General features: G+C 42.6%; 1 protein-coding gene across 9 annotated transcripts in view; it reads left to right on the top strand.

The window, feature by feature from the left end:
- Positions 1-8,356, top strand: part of AAK1 (AP2 associated kinase 1) — a 172,234-nt gene extending 163,878 nt beyond the window's left edge. For all 9 annotated transcript variants that reach the window (XM_027131913.1, XM_027131912.1, XM_027131906.1 and 6 more), the window contains one exon: positions 1,320-8,356. In XM_027131913.1, the coding sequence (XP_026987714.1) occupies positions 1,320-2,449 (1,130 nt within the window). In that variant the 3' untranslated portion in view covers positions 2,450-8,356. The remainder of the gene's footprint in view (positions 1-1,319) is intronic.
- The last annotated feature ends 7,904 nt before the right edge of the window (positions 8,357-16,260 follow it).

Here is a 16,260-nt window from a genome sequence, read left to right as displayed (position 1 = left end):
TGTCTTCTAAAATGTTCAGATCTCTCTCTACGTCTCTTTACAATGTAATGCCTCTAAGTAACTGGTTTCCCAATAAATTGATTTTGATGCTGCTTCTGCTGTGTTCTGTGTGATTAATTCAAGCAGAAACTTTAGCAGGGGAAAATTGTTAGCAGAAGCTTCTACTACCTAATGGTTTGCTTAGAAGGGGAGAGGGTAACGTGGGGAGGGGATGATTGAATTTCCGCTGTACAGAGGTTCTGAGTCATCTATAAGAGTCCAAATCATGGTACCTGTAATTTCTTACCCTGGTGGGTTGGGAAACCCATGATGACATGATATCTCTACCCCCAGCCACGCTTTTCTCTGGATTCTTCTTGCTTAGTTACATATGCCTTTTTCCTGCCCTCTTGCTAACATGTGCCCAATGACATACTTCCAACCTGCTAATATTTCTTGGAAGGTAAGCTCTCTTGCATTCTGATAATTGTCTATTTGATTTTAAAAGCCAGAGCACCCTGAGGCACCTCTACCTAGATAAAAATAGATTCGTTTATTAGAGTTTGCAAATACTTCTGTAATTACCTGTGCATTTTACTCCTTCTGCTTAAAGAACTTTATGATGGATTCATTTAAGCAGAGGAGATCTTTGCTAACTTAGAAGACTGAAAACAAAATTCCAGGGCAACTCTAGCTGAAGGTGATTGATTTAATATGATTTTGATTATGTCTCCTCCCCTTAGAAAGTGCCTTCAGTATTCATATTTGAGGCACTCTTGTGCTCTTTGAATAGTACTTATGATGTAAATCATCAAGTAATTTTGCATTTATCAAGCAGCCACGTTCTCCTGCTTTGGCGGGGGAGAGGTTCCATCCTCAGTTACAGGCAGTGTGGAGCAGATGACCACATGTCGCATCTGATTTGAGTTTGTCCCCAGACAGTATTTCTGCATCAGCCAGAACTGTCATGGTGGATGTGGAGATGAGTGACTGGGTTTGTTTTCATTCCATCCTGAGCCAGCACCAGGTAGAGCAGGTGTCAGTGCCTGGCCCCATGCATAGGAGCATCGCATAGTTACGCTGAATGTCTTTGTGCCTAACATCTTCATCTCCTTTCCTGCACATCGTGCCTATCGTGTTCCGAAATGTGAGACCGTGATTGGTTGTGTTCCAGTTTGTGTGCAGTTTCCTTGCCTGACTTTTCTTTTTCTGTTTTTCCTTTTCCATTTTCAACATCTATTATTTGGTTCCACAATGTTTCTGCCACGGGTTGACCATTAAATGTTCCAAGGAGAGTTGAATGGACCTGTGCATTAATTCTGTGTTTTGTGCTTTTCTAGGTATCCAGAGAGAGCCCAATCCCTATCCTGTAATAACTGTAGAGCACTTTAAAGAATCAACGGGTTTTAAAGACCTTCCCCTGTATCCAGACCCCTCCAGAGTACCTGGAATGAAAACTCAGAACAATTTAGAATATGACTACTTGGCCCGAGATGGCCCTTCCAGCAACAGCTCGTTCCACAGCAGTGAAGAGGAAGGGACCGACCTCGAGGGGGACATGCTGGACTGCAGTGGGTCTCGACCTCTCCTCTTGGAGTCGTCAGAAGAGGATGAGAGCTGCAGGCCTCCGCAGGGGAAGCTGGGAGGAACCACTCCCTTCAGTCAGCCAGAAGTCTCTCCTGAGCAAGCCAAGGCAGCGCAAGGTGGAAGAAAGAACCAGTTCGGAGCCCTCACGCAGCCAACCGCTGATGGACTCGGTGAGCCAGATGTTTTCGCCACTGCTCCCTTCAGGAGCTCGAGGGTTCCCGCGGATGACGTGGACATTTTCACCAAAGCCCCATTTGTCTGCAAGGGCAGCGTGGCTCCTTCCCAGCCAGAGGAGGCGGACGTGTTCTTGAGAGCTCCTTTCACTAAGAAGAAAAGCATGGAGGAGTTAACCGTTGCCCAGAGCGCCTCCCCGGAGTCTCCTGCGCAGCCCGGTCTCCTCCGTCAGACCAATGACATCCCTCTGCTCCCGGGCCTTGATCGAGCCGTGCATCCCTCTGTTCGAGCTCAGTATTCCATGGCTGGTTTCGCCCAACCGTCTAACCACCCCTCCCATTCTGTACAAGCAGCAGACCATCTTGACAGCGTCTCTCCCAGGGGCACCTCTCTGGAATCTGGCGCCTATCCTAATGACAGAAACAAAGGACCTCAGCCCCAGAAAGAATCTGTCTCAGGCCCCGTGGCTGGCAAACCATTCCGCCCCCAGTCTTTATCCAAATATTCCCGTCACTATAGCCCAGAAGATGAGCCAAGTCCAGAAGCCCAGCCCATCGCTGCCTACAAAATTGTTTCGCAAACCAATAAGCAGTCGATAGCTGGCTCTGTTTCCATCACATCCCTTTCCTCCAGGACTACGGAGCTGCCAGCTGCTGATCCTTTTGCTTTAGCGCCCTTTCCTTCGAAATCAGGCAAGCAGAAACCTTAGGAGCCATACCTGAGCCTTAGGCCTCTGTCTCTACCCCACCCTTAACACCCACCACATCACTCCCAGCTGAGCCTTCCTAAGAAGAAATATTGACATATCAATTATTATCTTTCAGTTCCATGAGTCAGCGGGAATTCTTCAGTCAGCAAACTCAGTCGAGGTGATAACTTAGTTGAAACTCCTTTAAGTTATGCTCAATTCTTTTGTTTATATTGATTTCTGGACTTCCAGGCATTTCCATCTCCACCTCCACCCAGAGCTCTGCTTTTTGTTGTTTGCCTAGAAACTGTTTAAGTCTAGAACTACTTCCCAGTAAATCCAGAAATAACTTCCCAAAGGGGCCATGTTATTGCTAGTTTGACTCCTGTAGTTCCTGTTCTGAGTCATGTCTATCAAGGAATCAAGATGAGTTCCCCCCGGACTTGGTTTCATACTCTTGAAAAGGGTATATTTCAGGAAAGAAAACCAGATAAAAATTCTGCACATCAAAAGGAAGTGTAATCCCGCAGATACGAATCATTCCTGTGAAGCCGGCAGCTCTAGAAGGATTCTCTGGATCTGAGTCTGTGCAAGCCACACTGGTCCTCGTGCATGAGTGTCTGTGGGTGTGTGACGTGTGTCAGATCCTTTCCTTTGTAGAAATGCAAACAGATCTATGCTCGTGTCTAATAGTGTTGAGCCTTCCCCATGTGCACACTTTAAAAATTCGTGTGAGCACACAGCTATGTGTGTGCATGTCTGTGTGCACAGGAAACATTCTTCCTTTAGCTAAACCCTGTCCCACCTCGCGTACCTCCACAATCACTCATTTGCTGACATTGGTCTCCTGACCTAACTGACTTGAACCCTGTTTTTATTGCGTTCTTTTCTCATGGCAAAATTGAATTCATTGGAATGTATAGGAAAATCCTGTTGGAACTGAAGTTTCTAAGTAGATTTTTTTTTTCCCTCTAGAATTTGCTATGAACAAATTCCATTTACACAGGCTTGAAAAATTAATTATCCTTATACAGTTCCCCCTCAGAACAATAGAAAAGAGCACAATGTTACAGTTCCAAACACTGGGTTTGTGGTCTAAGTAATTTTAAAAAGTACTTAAAAACCTTAGGTCTGAGCACTCCATGCTGTCAATAGGAAATTAATTAATCATGAGACTAGGCTACAAACTAGATTTGCTTGTTTGTTTTTCCACATCCTTGTCACCTTTGTCTACTGCTTCTTGAGGAAATAGAAATCTGAGACATGTAAATAAGTTTGGGAGAAAGGAAAAGAGCTGAACCAGCCAGCCATGAAAACCTTTCAATTCTCTGTCCCCTTGGATGCTAAAGTAGGTCAGATAGGTGCCTCACTTGTGTTTTTGAAATGTCTTGTATTTCTGGAAAGATCTGACTTATTCTTGGCTGTTTTCATACCCTTTATTATTAGTGCCTTAAAACGAAACTTATGTCTCAGTGGGAAGATTTCTGCTGAAGATGTTCAATTTCCTATTTCAACTTGAAAGCTTCCTGTGACTTGTAGTAAATGTTAGTGATTTCTCCGTTAGCTGGAGATGTTGGGAGAGTTGCTTACCAACCCAGATTAATGATTTAAAGATTATGGGAAATTTGTCCAAGAATCAAGCCTGAATGCCAAACTCAACTGCAGTTAAGTGTCACACTTTTAAATCTGAAGTTCAGGGATCTTGGCAGTAAAATATGAACAGACACTTTTCAAGACATTTTCTAGTTTAGTCTCCACCTATTTCAGCTGTCCAGGTTAAAGGATAAATTTAAATAATAGGCACTGGATCAGGGCTCCTAGCAATGATTTTCCAACTGAGGTTTCAGCAGTGCTGGTCCTTCACTTTTATGGATGTTAAATGTTCATTGGGCTTTTCTCCCAATGATCATTTCTGAATTTTCTGTGTAACAGTGGATGTAGAATCATCTTTCCATTTGAATAGTTTTGGCTAACAGGTGTGGAACTTAGCACCCCAAGCTCTTCCCTTGCCTTTATCAATTAAAGCCTTCACGTGCAGGAGTGAAAAGGATGGGAATATTCAAGGAGAGTTCTCACCCCAGAAACTCTTAAAGCAGAAGGTCATTCTAATTCACCAGAGGTGTTCAGGATTACCTCTGTAACAGCCCTGCAAAATGACTTTCCTTTGGTTATTTGATCACTCCCCTTCTGATCATTTTAGTTCTCAAGGTGAAAATCAATAAAATCTTGGTAATTTGATTACATAATTGAATCATTTTTCAAGCTGTGCTTGTAATCCTTTTTTATTCTCACTGGAGACCTATGATGGCTGGAGACTCTAAATACCTTTTTTGAACAAGAAATGAATATAAACACATGCAGATTACTTTTGTGGTGTTCTTACTGAATGATGCATGAAAATTTTAGGACTATCGGATTACATTAATTATTAGTTAATAACTAGTGAACTCTGCGCTGATCTTCTTTGGATCATATAGAGTAAATGCATCATTTAAAGACACAATGTTCTTGGGACTTCCCTGGCGGTCCAGCGGTCAGGACTCCACACTCCCAGTGCAGGGGGCATGGGTTCAATCCCTGGTCAGGGAACTAAGATCCCGCATGCTGCACGGCGTGGCCAAAAAATAAAAAAATAATAAAGATAAAATGTTCTTGCCAGAGTCCATCCTGAATCTGGAAATCTGGAAAATTTTCGTTTTAAGGGAATCAGGAGTGCTCAGGGCGCTTTGAATTAGTAGCGAATGCATGTTTCCAACAACTACTGCATTAGGTTAACGCTAAGGAGAAAAAGAAAACATATAGTCAACAAAATACTGCATTACTTGTTTTAGTTTGTTTTATGTGTTACTTGCTTTACACATATACGGAATGCAGGAACCTGTGACCTTTCATTTCAGTGGAGCACAATGATCCAGGGTACATTTAGACATAAAGCATTGACCCGCGGCGTGCACTAATGAACTCTTAAAGGATCCACATTAATGGACTAACAGGCACTGTTGAATTCATGAAGTTATCTTATGTGTGGTAAAAAATATTTAGCATGTCTGTTTCTTGGGTTCACACACAGATAACCCTTTAGCTCCAAATCCTGGTTAGATTGGAAAATGGAATGAACAAAATTTGACGCTTGAAGCAGATGCAGGGCAGGACCCAAAGAAATCTAGGTCACAAAGTCCATTTCGTTTTGGGCCCACTCATTGTTGAGTTGAAAATTTCATATGTGTGGACTGGTGTATATGTATTCACTCGCCCATGTTAGGTCTGAGTTTAACCTGGCAACCTTTGTGAACTGTCAAGAAAAATGCCAGTATCTTATTGACCCATTATTTAGTAAGCTTTAGAATACACGTACATCAATGTTTTCAACTATTTGGTGGACATTTCGCTGACTCAAAAAGTAGCGGATTTCAGTTTTCTTTAAAATAGGTGTAATCACCAGAGTGATTCTGACAATAGAAATTCGATCATGCTGTATTTGCTTCCCTAAGGAAGTTGTCAAAACATAGGTTATATAGTATGTATGCATCCTATCAAATAGGAAATTTTATTATAGGAAACTAGAGAAAGGTGAGATCCAACTCACTCTTTAGCAGGAAGGATACTACCTAAAATGGAGTCCTTTGGGTCCCTTTAATAAAGAAAGATGTTATTCTCTGCTGTGTGTTTGGAATTAAAATTGGAGAACACAGGCCAGTCAAGTTCGGAATTGCTGCTGGTCACAGATGCAGTTTTCTATGAGAAATTTGGAACCCAGATTATTCTGATGAAAGGTACATAGGAGAGCCTCTGAAGAGACCACAGCTTGTAAGGAGGCAAGAGCTCCTTGTAAATGCCCACAGCCATCCCTGAGTTCTAATCCTCCAATCCTGCTTTCTGGAGTAAACATGAAGATTTTAAATGTAATCATGTAAATTTAAATTCTTGCTTTTTCCAGTGACTGTCGACTACTTGTTTGTTGGTTGGTTTTGTTTGTTTTAACCACCAGAACACTTGCAAACTTGTGAAGTTCACTTAAGGAAGGATTTCAAAATGCTTGAAAATAAAAAGTAGTATCTGGCTGGGAATTGTTTTTGTGTTCTTTTGCTACAAGATAAATTTGCTAGGCTGTGAAAACAACTAGCTGCTCAGCTTCAATGTGGGAATCCACACTGGCAGTGTCTTGATTGCCAGGACGCCATCTTGCTCTCTGACTTCCTGGTCCTACCGGCCTCATTTGCACCTTGACCTTTATTAGGAAACAGGCTTCCCACATGTGATGCCCAGATCCCATCTTTAAACTGCCAGACACAGGTCTTTCCTGCTTTTTCTCTACCCCTGCAAGTCTTCCTGGCTCACGTTCCTTGTTCATTTCCTCACTTGACATTCCCCTATTATAATCGTACCAATAAGTGGGGAGTGAGAGGTATGACTGAATGAATGATCATGCTAATTTTTATTTGCCTCCCTTGTTACTGTAAACAGTTTTTTCTTAAATTTTAGCCTAGCCTGTGATAATCTCACCACACTGGAATAATTCCAAATAAGAGTGAAATGGCTCACCTTCCCCTTTTCTTATGGACTAGAAGAAAGGATGAAGGAAGGTTGGCAGAAGCCCAGCCTTACTCTGGAGACACAGCCCAGAAACCTCATGCTCTCTACCTTGATCTAACACAGGCCCAGAGTGCCCTAGAATGCAGGGGCAAGTTTATGTTTGAAGGGACTCTAGAGTAGCTTGTAAAAAGGGCTAAATGGGGAAATTCCCTGGTGGTCCAGTGGTTAAGACTCTGTGCTTTCACTCCCGTGGGCCCAGGTTCGATCCCTGGTCAGGGAACTAAGATCCCACAAGCCAAAAAAAGAGGCTAAATGTTAACCAGCACACTGGTGGCTTAGTCCAGTATTCCTGTAACTTGTAATTCCATAAGAAATTTAGTCTGAGTTACTTCTCTGCAATCTCAGTATGAGTGAAAGTGTTTTGAGTTTATAATAACAATGTTTTTTTCTTGAAATTAAGTCAATGTCATCTACATTGCATTTAATAGAACCATATATACGTGTTAGAGGGATCTATGTGATTCCTTTTGGTAAGGAATAACAGAAGTGGTTTTTTTACCAATGTCAGTTAAAGTGAGATTTTGGGAGTGAGAGAAGACAATATCACCCTCCCACTCTGAAATGGCAAGTCAGTTGTATCTGAGTCTACCAAAGACTCTTGTTTGAGGAGTGTGATTGGAGTGTGTGTGTGTATCCTCATGCTTTCTGCCATGGTGTTGAAGACCTCCTAATGAAGGCATCCAAAGAATACCAAGAGGTGACAGTAGGTATTTGAAATGAGTAAATTCAGTTCCGTTAGCCTACCGAGTTAGAACTGGAGTTGTACTGGACAACGGTGAGAGAAAGCAGCCATTGCCTTAGACTCATTTCCACAGTAAGCATGCTCTTCTCATCCACAAGGATAAAACTCAGTAGGGTTTGACCTAAACTCTCATGTGTGGTATTGGGAGGGCAGTAGTGAGCAGAATACTACAAGGCCTGCAATATGTTACTTTGAAAGAGGGAATATTTAACGTCATTTGTTAGGGGATAGGAATGGAATAAAGGCCAAGGACCATGCTCGTTCCAAGCAGAAGAGGTGAACGAACTCCTACTGACTATATTTTGAGTTGACTGAATGAGGAGGTCGACCCAGCTGTAAGGAGTGTTGAGGTCATCAGACCTCAGGAAACAATATGTGCATACAATCTCAAGGTCTGTGAACATGAGAAAGGGAAAAAACATTTATAGAGTTAATCTTAACAGTTCTTGCAATACCTCTTTTTTGCAGACTCTTGGGTTTATGTTACTGCACCCTTTGTGTGAGCTATCTTATGTATCTGATAGTTTTTATGAATACTTGTTTGAGTTGTAAACTCCTGTACACTTTATTAAAATGGACCTAATTAAAATAAATGATTTACACTTTGTATTATTTCTTAAGTCAGATCTTCCTAGGCTTGAAGGACTCCATAAGCACCTTTCACTTAGTACCAAGCCTAGCTCTACATTTTTAAGTTTCAAAGAGCAACTCTTGGTCGGTTGGTTGATTGGTTGGTTGGTTTCCAATGCTGGCATTGTTATTTCCTGAGACCTGCTTTTCATCTAGATGTTTGTGGAGGCATAAATGAAATAATACAGGATAATGGAGCCATAAGGACTGAGCTGGGAAAATCACAGAGCTCCCTGCAATGTAAAGTTTCCTGTGAACTTCTAAAATGTGTTATCTGAATGTGACCTGCATTAATATGCAGTCTTCCAAAAAAAAAAATCCCTAAAGAGAGACCATAAGAAACTAAAGAGAGAAATCTTTAGTGGAAGTGGATTATACCTAAAAATTTTTAAATCCATACTGTGGAGAAAACCTGCCTGCCCATGTCCTTTCCAAATCTGAGAAAATAACAAAGCTTTAATGAGCTTGACATCCGTGATTCAGGAAGAATTGGTAATGGGCTGAGTTCACAGACATGGTGTTCAAAGAAGATCCAGGGATCCAAAGAGCTCTAGTATAAGATGCATGAATAAAGCCAGAGTTGCCTACTTTTTCTGAAGATTTATTTAAGATCTGATTCATCTATCTATCTTTAAACATGTGCCCTACCTAGTTCTACAATGTGAAGTTCTTATGTTTTTTCTATTTCAAGTTCTCATTAGCCAAAAGTAGTCTTCCTTATCGTGACTCAGACTGTTCTGGGGGAAACCCTTTCAGATGCATCACTCCCACTGAGATGCAGGAGAAGCCTTCTGCAGAGGTGGACAGAGCTTACCTGTGGTGACTTATCTCTGCCTTAATTGTAGGGAGAGCCAGAATTAGAAGCTCCAGCTCCCCTGGGGTGGTCTCTCTGCATACAGCCTTTGATGACTCACTTTTGCCAGCCCTGAGACTGGTTGGTAAGAGACCAGCCAGGGAGGAGGTGCCCTTGGATTGTCCCCTAGGTTAGAACCAAGTGGAAGGAACCAGAGCGAGACCCAGGGAAAAGCCAAGAATAAATGGTTTAGACCTGTTTCTCTGTATTTGAAGATAAAGATCTTTCCCCTTACATCATGTGTTTTTTCCTTGAGTTTATCTTTCCTCATATTGAAGTATGTCAGCCTACAAGGAAGGAGACCAAGTACTTCTTCAACCTGCTTTTATGTAAGCTTAGCCCAGAGGCCCAAAGGACTCCAAGTATTCCCTTCAGAAGGCAGCCCAGTATTCCAGTGCTGAGATTTGGGACCAACGCCATTGCTACATGTGGAATTCTTTAAGTCAGATATTGTGAAATTAGTAGTTCTACCAGATCTCCCATGCCTCATCCTGTTTTTGAGCAGGACCTTTTGACCTCAAGGACATTTTATTTTTCACTCTTTAGAGAAACCTCACGTTATCTGAGAGGAATGGATCACAATTTTCTCTTAGAGTAATCAAAAATTAAATATAAACTGTCAGCCTTTTTTCAGTTTATAATGAATACTACTGGTAGACATATTCAAGTAAAATTCAAAACAGCTAAAACTGCACATCAAAAATTGATGGAAGACTGAAATCTTGACATTTTAAATCAAAATTTTGATTCAGGAAAGTTGAATTTAGTAGGTATAGTGGCCACAAGAGAACTCAGTAGTAGAAACCGTTGGTAAAATTTGAAATGAACTAAAAATTGACGAATAAATCTCCATTGTAAAATGTATATAGAAAAGGCTGGATTCCAATGAATATAATTACAATAAAATGGAAATACATTGCACAGGAAATTGATCCCTTGTCCATCATTTCCTAGCTGTGTAATCTTGAAACATTACTGAACTTCTAAGGGACTCAGTTTCTTCATCTGTAAAATGGGGATAACATTAAATGCCCATGATATAGATTGCTATGAGGTGTGCTTAGAAAATGGCCCACTTTAAGTGCTCAATCAATGTTAGCTATTTCTGTTTGATTCACCAGCTTTAGTGGCATCAACATGTGGTAATATCACAATTCCCTCAGCCCACCTGAAATTGTGCTTTACCTGACAGTTTTTTATATTTGTATTTATTTTATATTTTGCACACAAGTTGAGACTTTACTAATCTTTCATATAGCACTTTCAAATTCATATAAAATGTGACCATGCTAAGAGCTCGAACAGAAATGAAGAGAGATCTAGGGGGCTTGCCAGTGGGGAACATGGATAAAGAAGGATTAATGAGGGAAACACTTGAATATGTCTGTATGCCAGCAGCTAAGGAGAAACAATCTGTAGAGAGGGAGCAGATGAAGATGAAGGAATAACAAAATGAAAAGTAAATGGACAGTAAGCACACCCAGCACCCAGATCTTCGTTTCTAAAAACCATTCTCTAATGGAATTTCTCCATGGAAGCAGGGCTCCATGGAGAAATTGCAGATTCTAGGGCTGGAGCAGGAAATATACAAAATGAAGCAGGAGCATCTGTAGTGCTGGAAAGTAAAGGAGTGCTAAAAATAATAATAAATAAAATCACAGGGGCACAGACCCAACCTGAATGAACTTCCAATGCTCAAAGCTGAAACAACTTAAGCAATGAAATAAATAACATAGTATTAGGTTACAACAAAGTATAAAGTAAATATCCATGAGCCCATGCTGATATAAAAAATGACTGAATAAATAAATGAAGAAAAGACATATACAGAAGAATTTCAGTTAATTTATTTAGCTCCCCCATCTCCCCAAAGTGGAGCTTAATTCCACAAAACTTAAGTGTGGGTTGTGCGTTCAAAGAGTAGTGTACGGGGCTTCCCTGGTGGCACAGTGGTTGAGAGTCCGCCTGCCAATGCAGGGGACGCGGGTTCGTGCCCCGGTCCGGGAGGATCCCATGTGCCACGGAGCGGCTGGGCCCGTGAGCCGTGGCCGCTGAGCCTGCGCGTCCGGAGCCTGTGCTCCGCAATGGGAGAGGCCACGGCAGTGAGAGGCCCGCGTACTGCAAAAACAAAAAAAACAAAAAAAACAAAAAAAACGTAGTGTATGGAAGGGGAAGGAGAAGGGAGTAACTTCACAGTGGAAAAACCTGACAAACACTGCCTCAGCCAGATGATCAAGGTTAATAGCAACAGTGATAGGTCATGTTGATAACACGAACCCTATGATGTGATGAGAAGGGCACTTCCTTCTATGGTCTTCCTCCCCCTAACCCATAACCCCAGTCTAACCAAGAGAATAACGCGAAACTGTGGAGTTTGGTTAATGCTGGTTCCTTAGCTGTGGCAAATGTATAATGGTAATGTAAGATGCTATCAACAGGGAAAACTGGGTAAGGGATAAACAGAAACAATCTGTACTATCTTTGCAAATTTTGTGTAAATCTAATATATTCTGAACAAAAATTTTACTTAAAAAAATAATAAATTGGGTGAAGTCCCTAAGGACTGGGAGGGGGAGTAAGGAAGCAGATGGACTGAGAACACAGGTGGAGGTACTGGCTTTGGGTAAGAAAGATGCCTCTTCTGCTATGGGAAGAAGGAGGTAGGATTAGTGCAGTGTTGGAGAGGAAAACTTTCTCTCTACACTCTTAGGTTCAACTCTTGAGGGCTGGCAAATTAAACTTCCAAATGATAGATTAGCAAGAGAAAAGAGGTGGTTTTTTTTTTTTATTGGAACATAGTTGATTAACAACGTTGTGTAAGTTTCAGGTGTATAGCAAAGTGATTCAGTTATACATATACCTGTATCTCTTCTTTTTCAAATTCTTTTCCCCTTTAGCTTATTACAAAGGAAAGAGATTTTTATTCACATACTTACATGGGCATTCACAGAAAAATATAACTCATGGTGGCAGTTAGAATTTGGGTCTTATATATATTGGGTTGGACAAAAAATTCGTTCGGGTTTTTCATGAAGCCCGGGTTACGGAAAAACCCGAACGAACTTTTTGGCCAACCCAATATCATCTTAATAAGGTGCTGCTGCAAATAATCAATAAGCAGGGCTTCCCTGCTGGCGCAGTAGTTGAGAGTTCGCCTGCCGATGCAGGGGACACGGGTTCATGCCCCGGTCTGGGAGAATCCCACATGCCGCGGAGCGTATGAGCCTGTGAGCCATGGCCGCTGAGCCTGCGCGTCCGGAGCCTGTGCTCCGCGGCGTGAGAGGCCACGGCAGTGAGAGGCCCGAGTACTGAAAAACAAAAACAAACAAACAAACAAAATAATCAATAAACAATCTAAATAAGAATAGAAGAGAGTTTTATTCAAGCCAAACTCAGGACTATAGCTTGAGAAACTGCCTCTCAGTAGCTCTGAGAAGACTGTTCTGAAGAGGTAGGGGAGGAGCCCAGAGATACCTGATGTTTTTGGCCGGTCAAGCATAGATCCTGATAAAAGATGACTGCTAATCACAAAGAACAGCGATCTCAAGTTAATGATTTTAGTGACCTTCTATGTATGGGAAGATGCAAGAATCTGGGGTCATTGAAATTCTTCCTGAGGTCTGCATCATAACTATCTAGGGGCCAGTTTATTCAAAACGCAGAATGCCTTATCCTGGGCTGGTTTTTTCCCCCTGAATTCCCTTCAGGGCTCCCACTGTGAACCACAGCAACGGACTGTGACTTAACCCTTTATATAACTGGATGGTGGGCAACATTCTTTCAATGGTTAAAGTACGTGTACAATATATGGTTGACAGGTGATAAGACAGACTATTTTAGTTAGCATAAAGTTCAAGCCAAATCATGTATAAGCCAGAATAACTTCCCCATACGTCAGTAAGTGAACATTTCTTCCATCAAAGGGAAGGAGAAGGGGAAGGAGAAGGGGAGAAGGACACCTATGAGAAAACAAATGATTTTTAGGAAAAGATAAATGGTTTCTTATGAGAATAGAGATGTGATAGCTTTGTGAGAATGTCTGCTTAGGCGATTTCTTATCCCTGAGCCAATTCTCCTCTTCAGTGATAAGAGTCAATCTTTCCTGGTTGCTAGACTCCTGGGGAGAGGATTTATAACACTTGAAATCTTTTGGGAGGCTCTACTTTTAGGTAGATAAGGGTAGTTCCAAACAAAGCTCCTGAAGTGGAATATTCTGGATGCCTTCAGCAGAAAGAGATAAGCATGTGAGCTTGTGCAAGGCTTTAATAGTTTAGAGAGTCAGTTGCCACCACTGCTACCACCAAGGCCTCTATCTTTTTCTCTGTGAAGTCAAATCTGCTAAGAATGAGGAGGAACTGGATATCTTTGGAGTAGCTAGTAAAGGGAATGGTTAAAAATATATATATACAACCAGTATTTTGAACAGAATGAGTTCAGTAAGATACAATCAGAAAAAGGGCTTAAATGTCATCTTTTTGTTCTTCCTGCCTCACTCCTTGATTGAAATTCAGCAAATCCCATTGCTTTCTGGTTACTTTCATCTTTAAAAACTATCTTATTTTCTATCTTACTGTCAAGTATTAAAAAATCTAGCCAAGTCTTTCAAACTTCCATCTTGTATCTGCCTTAGAGCTTTCTTCCTTTCCCTTGGTTAGGCTCAAAGACCATTCTTCTCCTCTTTCTACACCTGCCTCCTGCAAGGAAGGGGCTTGGGATCATGAAGCAGTGGTCCTTTTCCTTGCCTGGGGTTGCCTGTGGCTTTCTGCACTGTTCCCTGAAGGGGGAACAATTTATACAAAGGCCCTTAGGTGGGAAATAATTCAGCATATTTAAGGAACTGAAAACAGCCAGAGGAGGGGAAAGAGAAAGGAGGCTGGCAGTCAGCCTTCCAGACACTTTATGCTCACACATACAAGCACATACTCAGGGACACAAACTATTTTACGTAAATGCGATCATACTGTAGGTGCTGTTTCTAACCAGTTTTGTTTTCCACTTAATGTAAATGACCAATAATTGGCAAAAAAAGAATTATTTTATTTATTTATTTTGGCCGCGTTGGGTCTTCGTTGCTGTGCGCGGGCTTTCTCTAGTTGCGGCGAGCGGGGCCTACTCTTCGTTGTGGTGCGCAGTCTTCTCATTGCGGTGGCTTCTCTTGTTGCGGAGCACGGGCTCTAGGAGTGCAGGCTTCAGTAATTATAGCGCACAGGCTTCACTACTTGTGGCGCACAGGCTTAGTTGCTCCGCAGCATGTGGATCTTCCTGGACCAGGGCTCGAACCCATGTCCCCTGCCTTGGCAGGCGGATTCTTAACCACTGCACCACCAGGGAAGACCCCCTCCCAGATTTTTTTAATCCAGTTTTTGCAAGGGAGAGAAACATATTTTGGTGGCTGACTGAAATGCTAATTGGCATAACTCCCTGAAGTTTGTCAATTAATTGAAGTTTGTCAATTAATCACACACACACACAAATCGTAAGAGTACTACCTGGAATGAGGTCCCCCAAAGCACCAACACTTAAGCGGCGGGCAGATGAAATTCTGCAAAGGAGAAAGGAGAAGGAGTAACCAGAAAAATAATAGGAAAAATTGGCAGTTGTGGTGCCAGGGAAGCCAAGGAATCAGATTACGAAAGGGAGGGAGAGACCCTTAGCATTCCACGTTCCAGAGGTCAAGAAAGGTAAAACCCAAGAAGGATCCTTCAGGTTCAGCAACATGGATGATGTGGGTGGTCTTGACTAGATCAGCTCCCCTCCCCACACCAGTGGGACACAGAAGGCTGCTTTCAGTGGTTTGAAGAGTGGGAGGTGAAAAACTAGAGGCTAAAAGTGTAGACAACTCTTTTATGCCATTCGACTTTGCTGGGGGAAGAAAAAGTGGTGGTTTTAAGGTGGTTTGGGGCAAGGCAGGATTTTTCTTATGGGAAGGAACAGATAAGAGAGGGAGAAGTTGAAGACAGCAAGATGGTTCCTAACTGGGGTATGTTCTTGGGTGGAAGAGCCACATTGCACACTTGATTCAAGGTCTAGAAGAGAGTAAAGGGGAAAGCCGTGGATGACACTGAGGTCTAGAATGGGTCAGCAAAGACAGAAGCCAACACGCAGCCTTGAGAATGTAAGATGCACTCAGAGGAGGCTCACGTGTCCAGCCCCAGAGCAGCCACAGCCTGAAGCCTCGCCCACCCCCTCAGAGGCCTCCCCTTCCATGTGGTCTCAACTTGTCCGACAACAGGTGTGTTGTTTCCCTTACAGAAACCAGTCCTCTGTGCATATCTTCTAGAACAGTGCTTCTCAAACGTTAGCCTGCATCAGAATCACCTGGAGGGTTTGTTAAAGCAGATTACTGGACCCCAGCTCCAGAGATTGTGATTCAGTAGGTCTAACGTGCTGTGTGATAATTTGCACTTCCCACATGTTCCCATGCGGTTGCTGCCCTCAGTCCACATTTTGAGAACAGCTGTCCTTGAGAAAGCTTTTTACCCCAGTAAGATCCTGGAGAATAGTTAACGAACTTTTGTACTTTGCTCTGGAAATCACTCAATACTCATGCTTATACAGCAAAAGGCAGCTCCACACGAGGTGAGTTCTCTGCGCTTGTTGGTCCAACATGACCGAGTCCACAAACCCAGCCTAACCCAGGTCCACAAGGGCCCCATGGGAGAAGAGCAGGCAGCTCGCTGGAGAAAGGCGAGAACCTTCCCAGGGTATGCTTCAGGGCATCTTTTGAGACAGTCACTGAACTGGGCCTGAATGGCAAGCGGGTTCCTACCAGAGGCAATAGGCGGGTCTAGGATGTTCCGCAGGATCAGGCTGTGCAAACGCAGCACCTACCAAGTGGGAAAAGCAATGTACTGTTCCGCGCATGCGTGCGGAGTCCCTCTTGCTTGCTTGAGGACGCCTGCGCAAGCTTCGCAAGGATTTCTTTTTTCCCCGTTTCCCAGCCTCGGGAAGTAGGTAGGTAATGATTTCAAACAGCCGACGCAAGCCCGCCCCGCTCATCCGCAGCAGAGCCGC

This window comes from Aethalodelphis obliquidens, unplaced genomic scaffold (assembly GCF_003676395.1).
Source record: "Aethalodelphis obliquidens isolate GAN/ISIS:26980383/991018 unplaced genomic scaffold, ASM367639v1 scaffold40, whole genome shotgun sequence".
NCBI lineage: Eukaryota > Metazoa > Chordata > Mammalia > Artiodactyla > Delphinidae > Aethalodelphis > Aethalodelphis obliquidens.
This window is presented reverse-complemented; position numbering and strand designations above follow the sequence as displayed.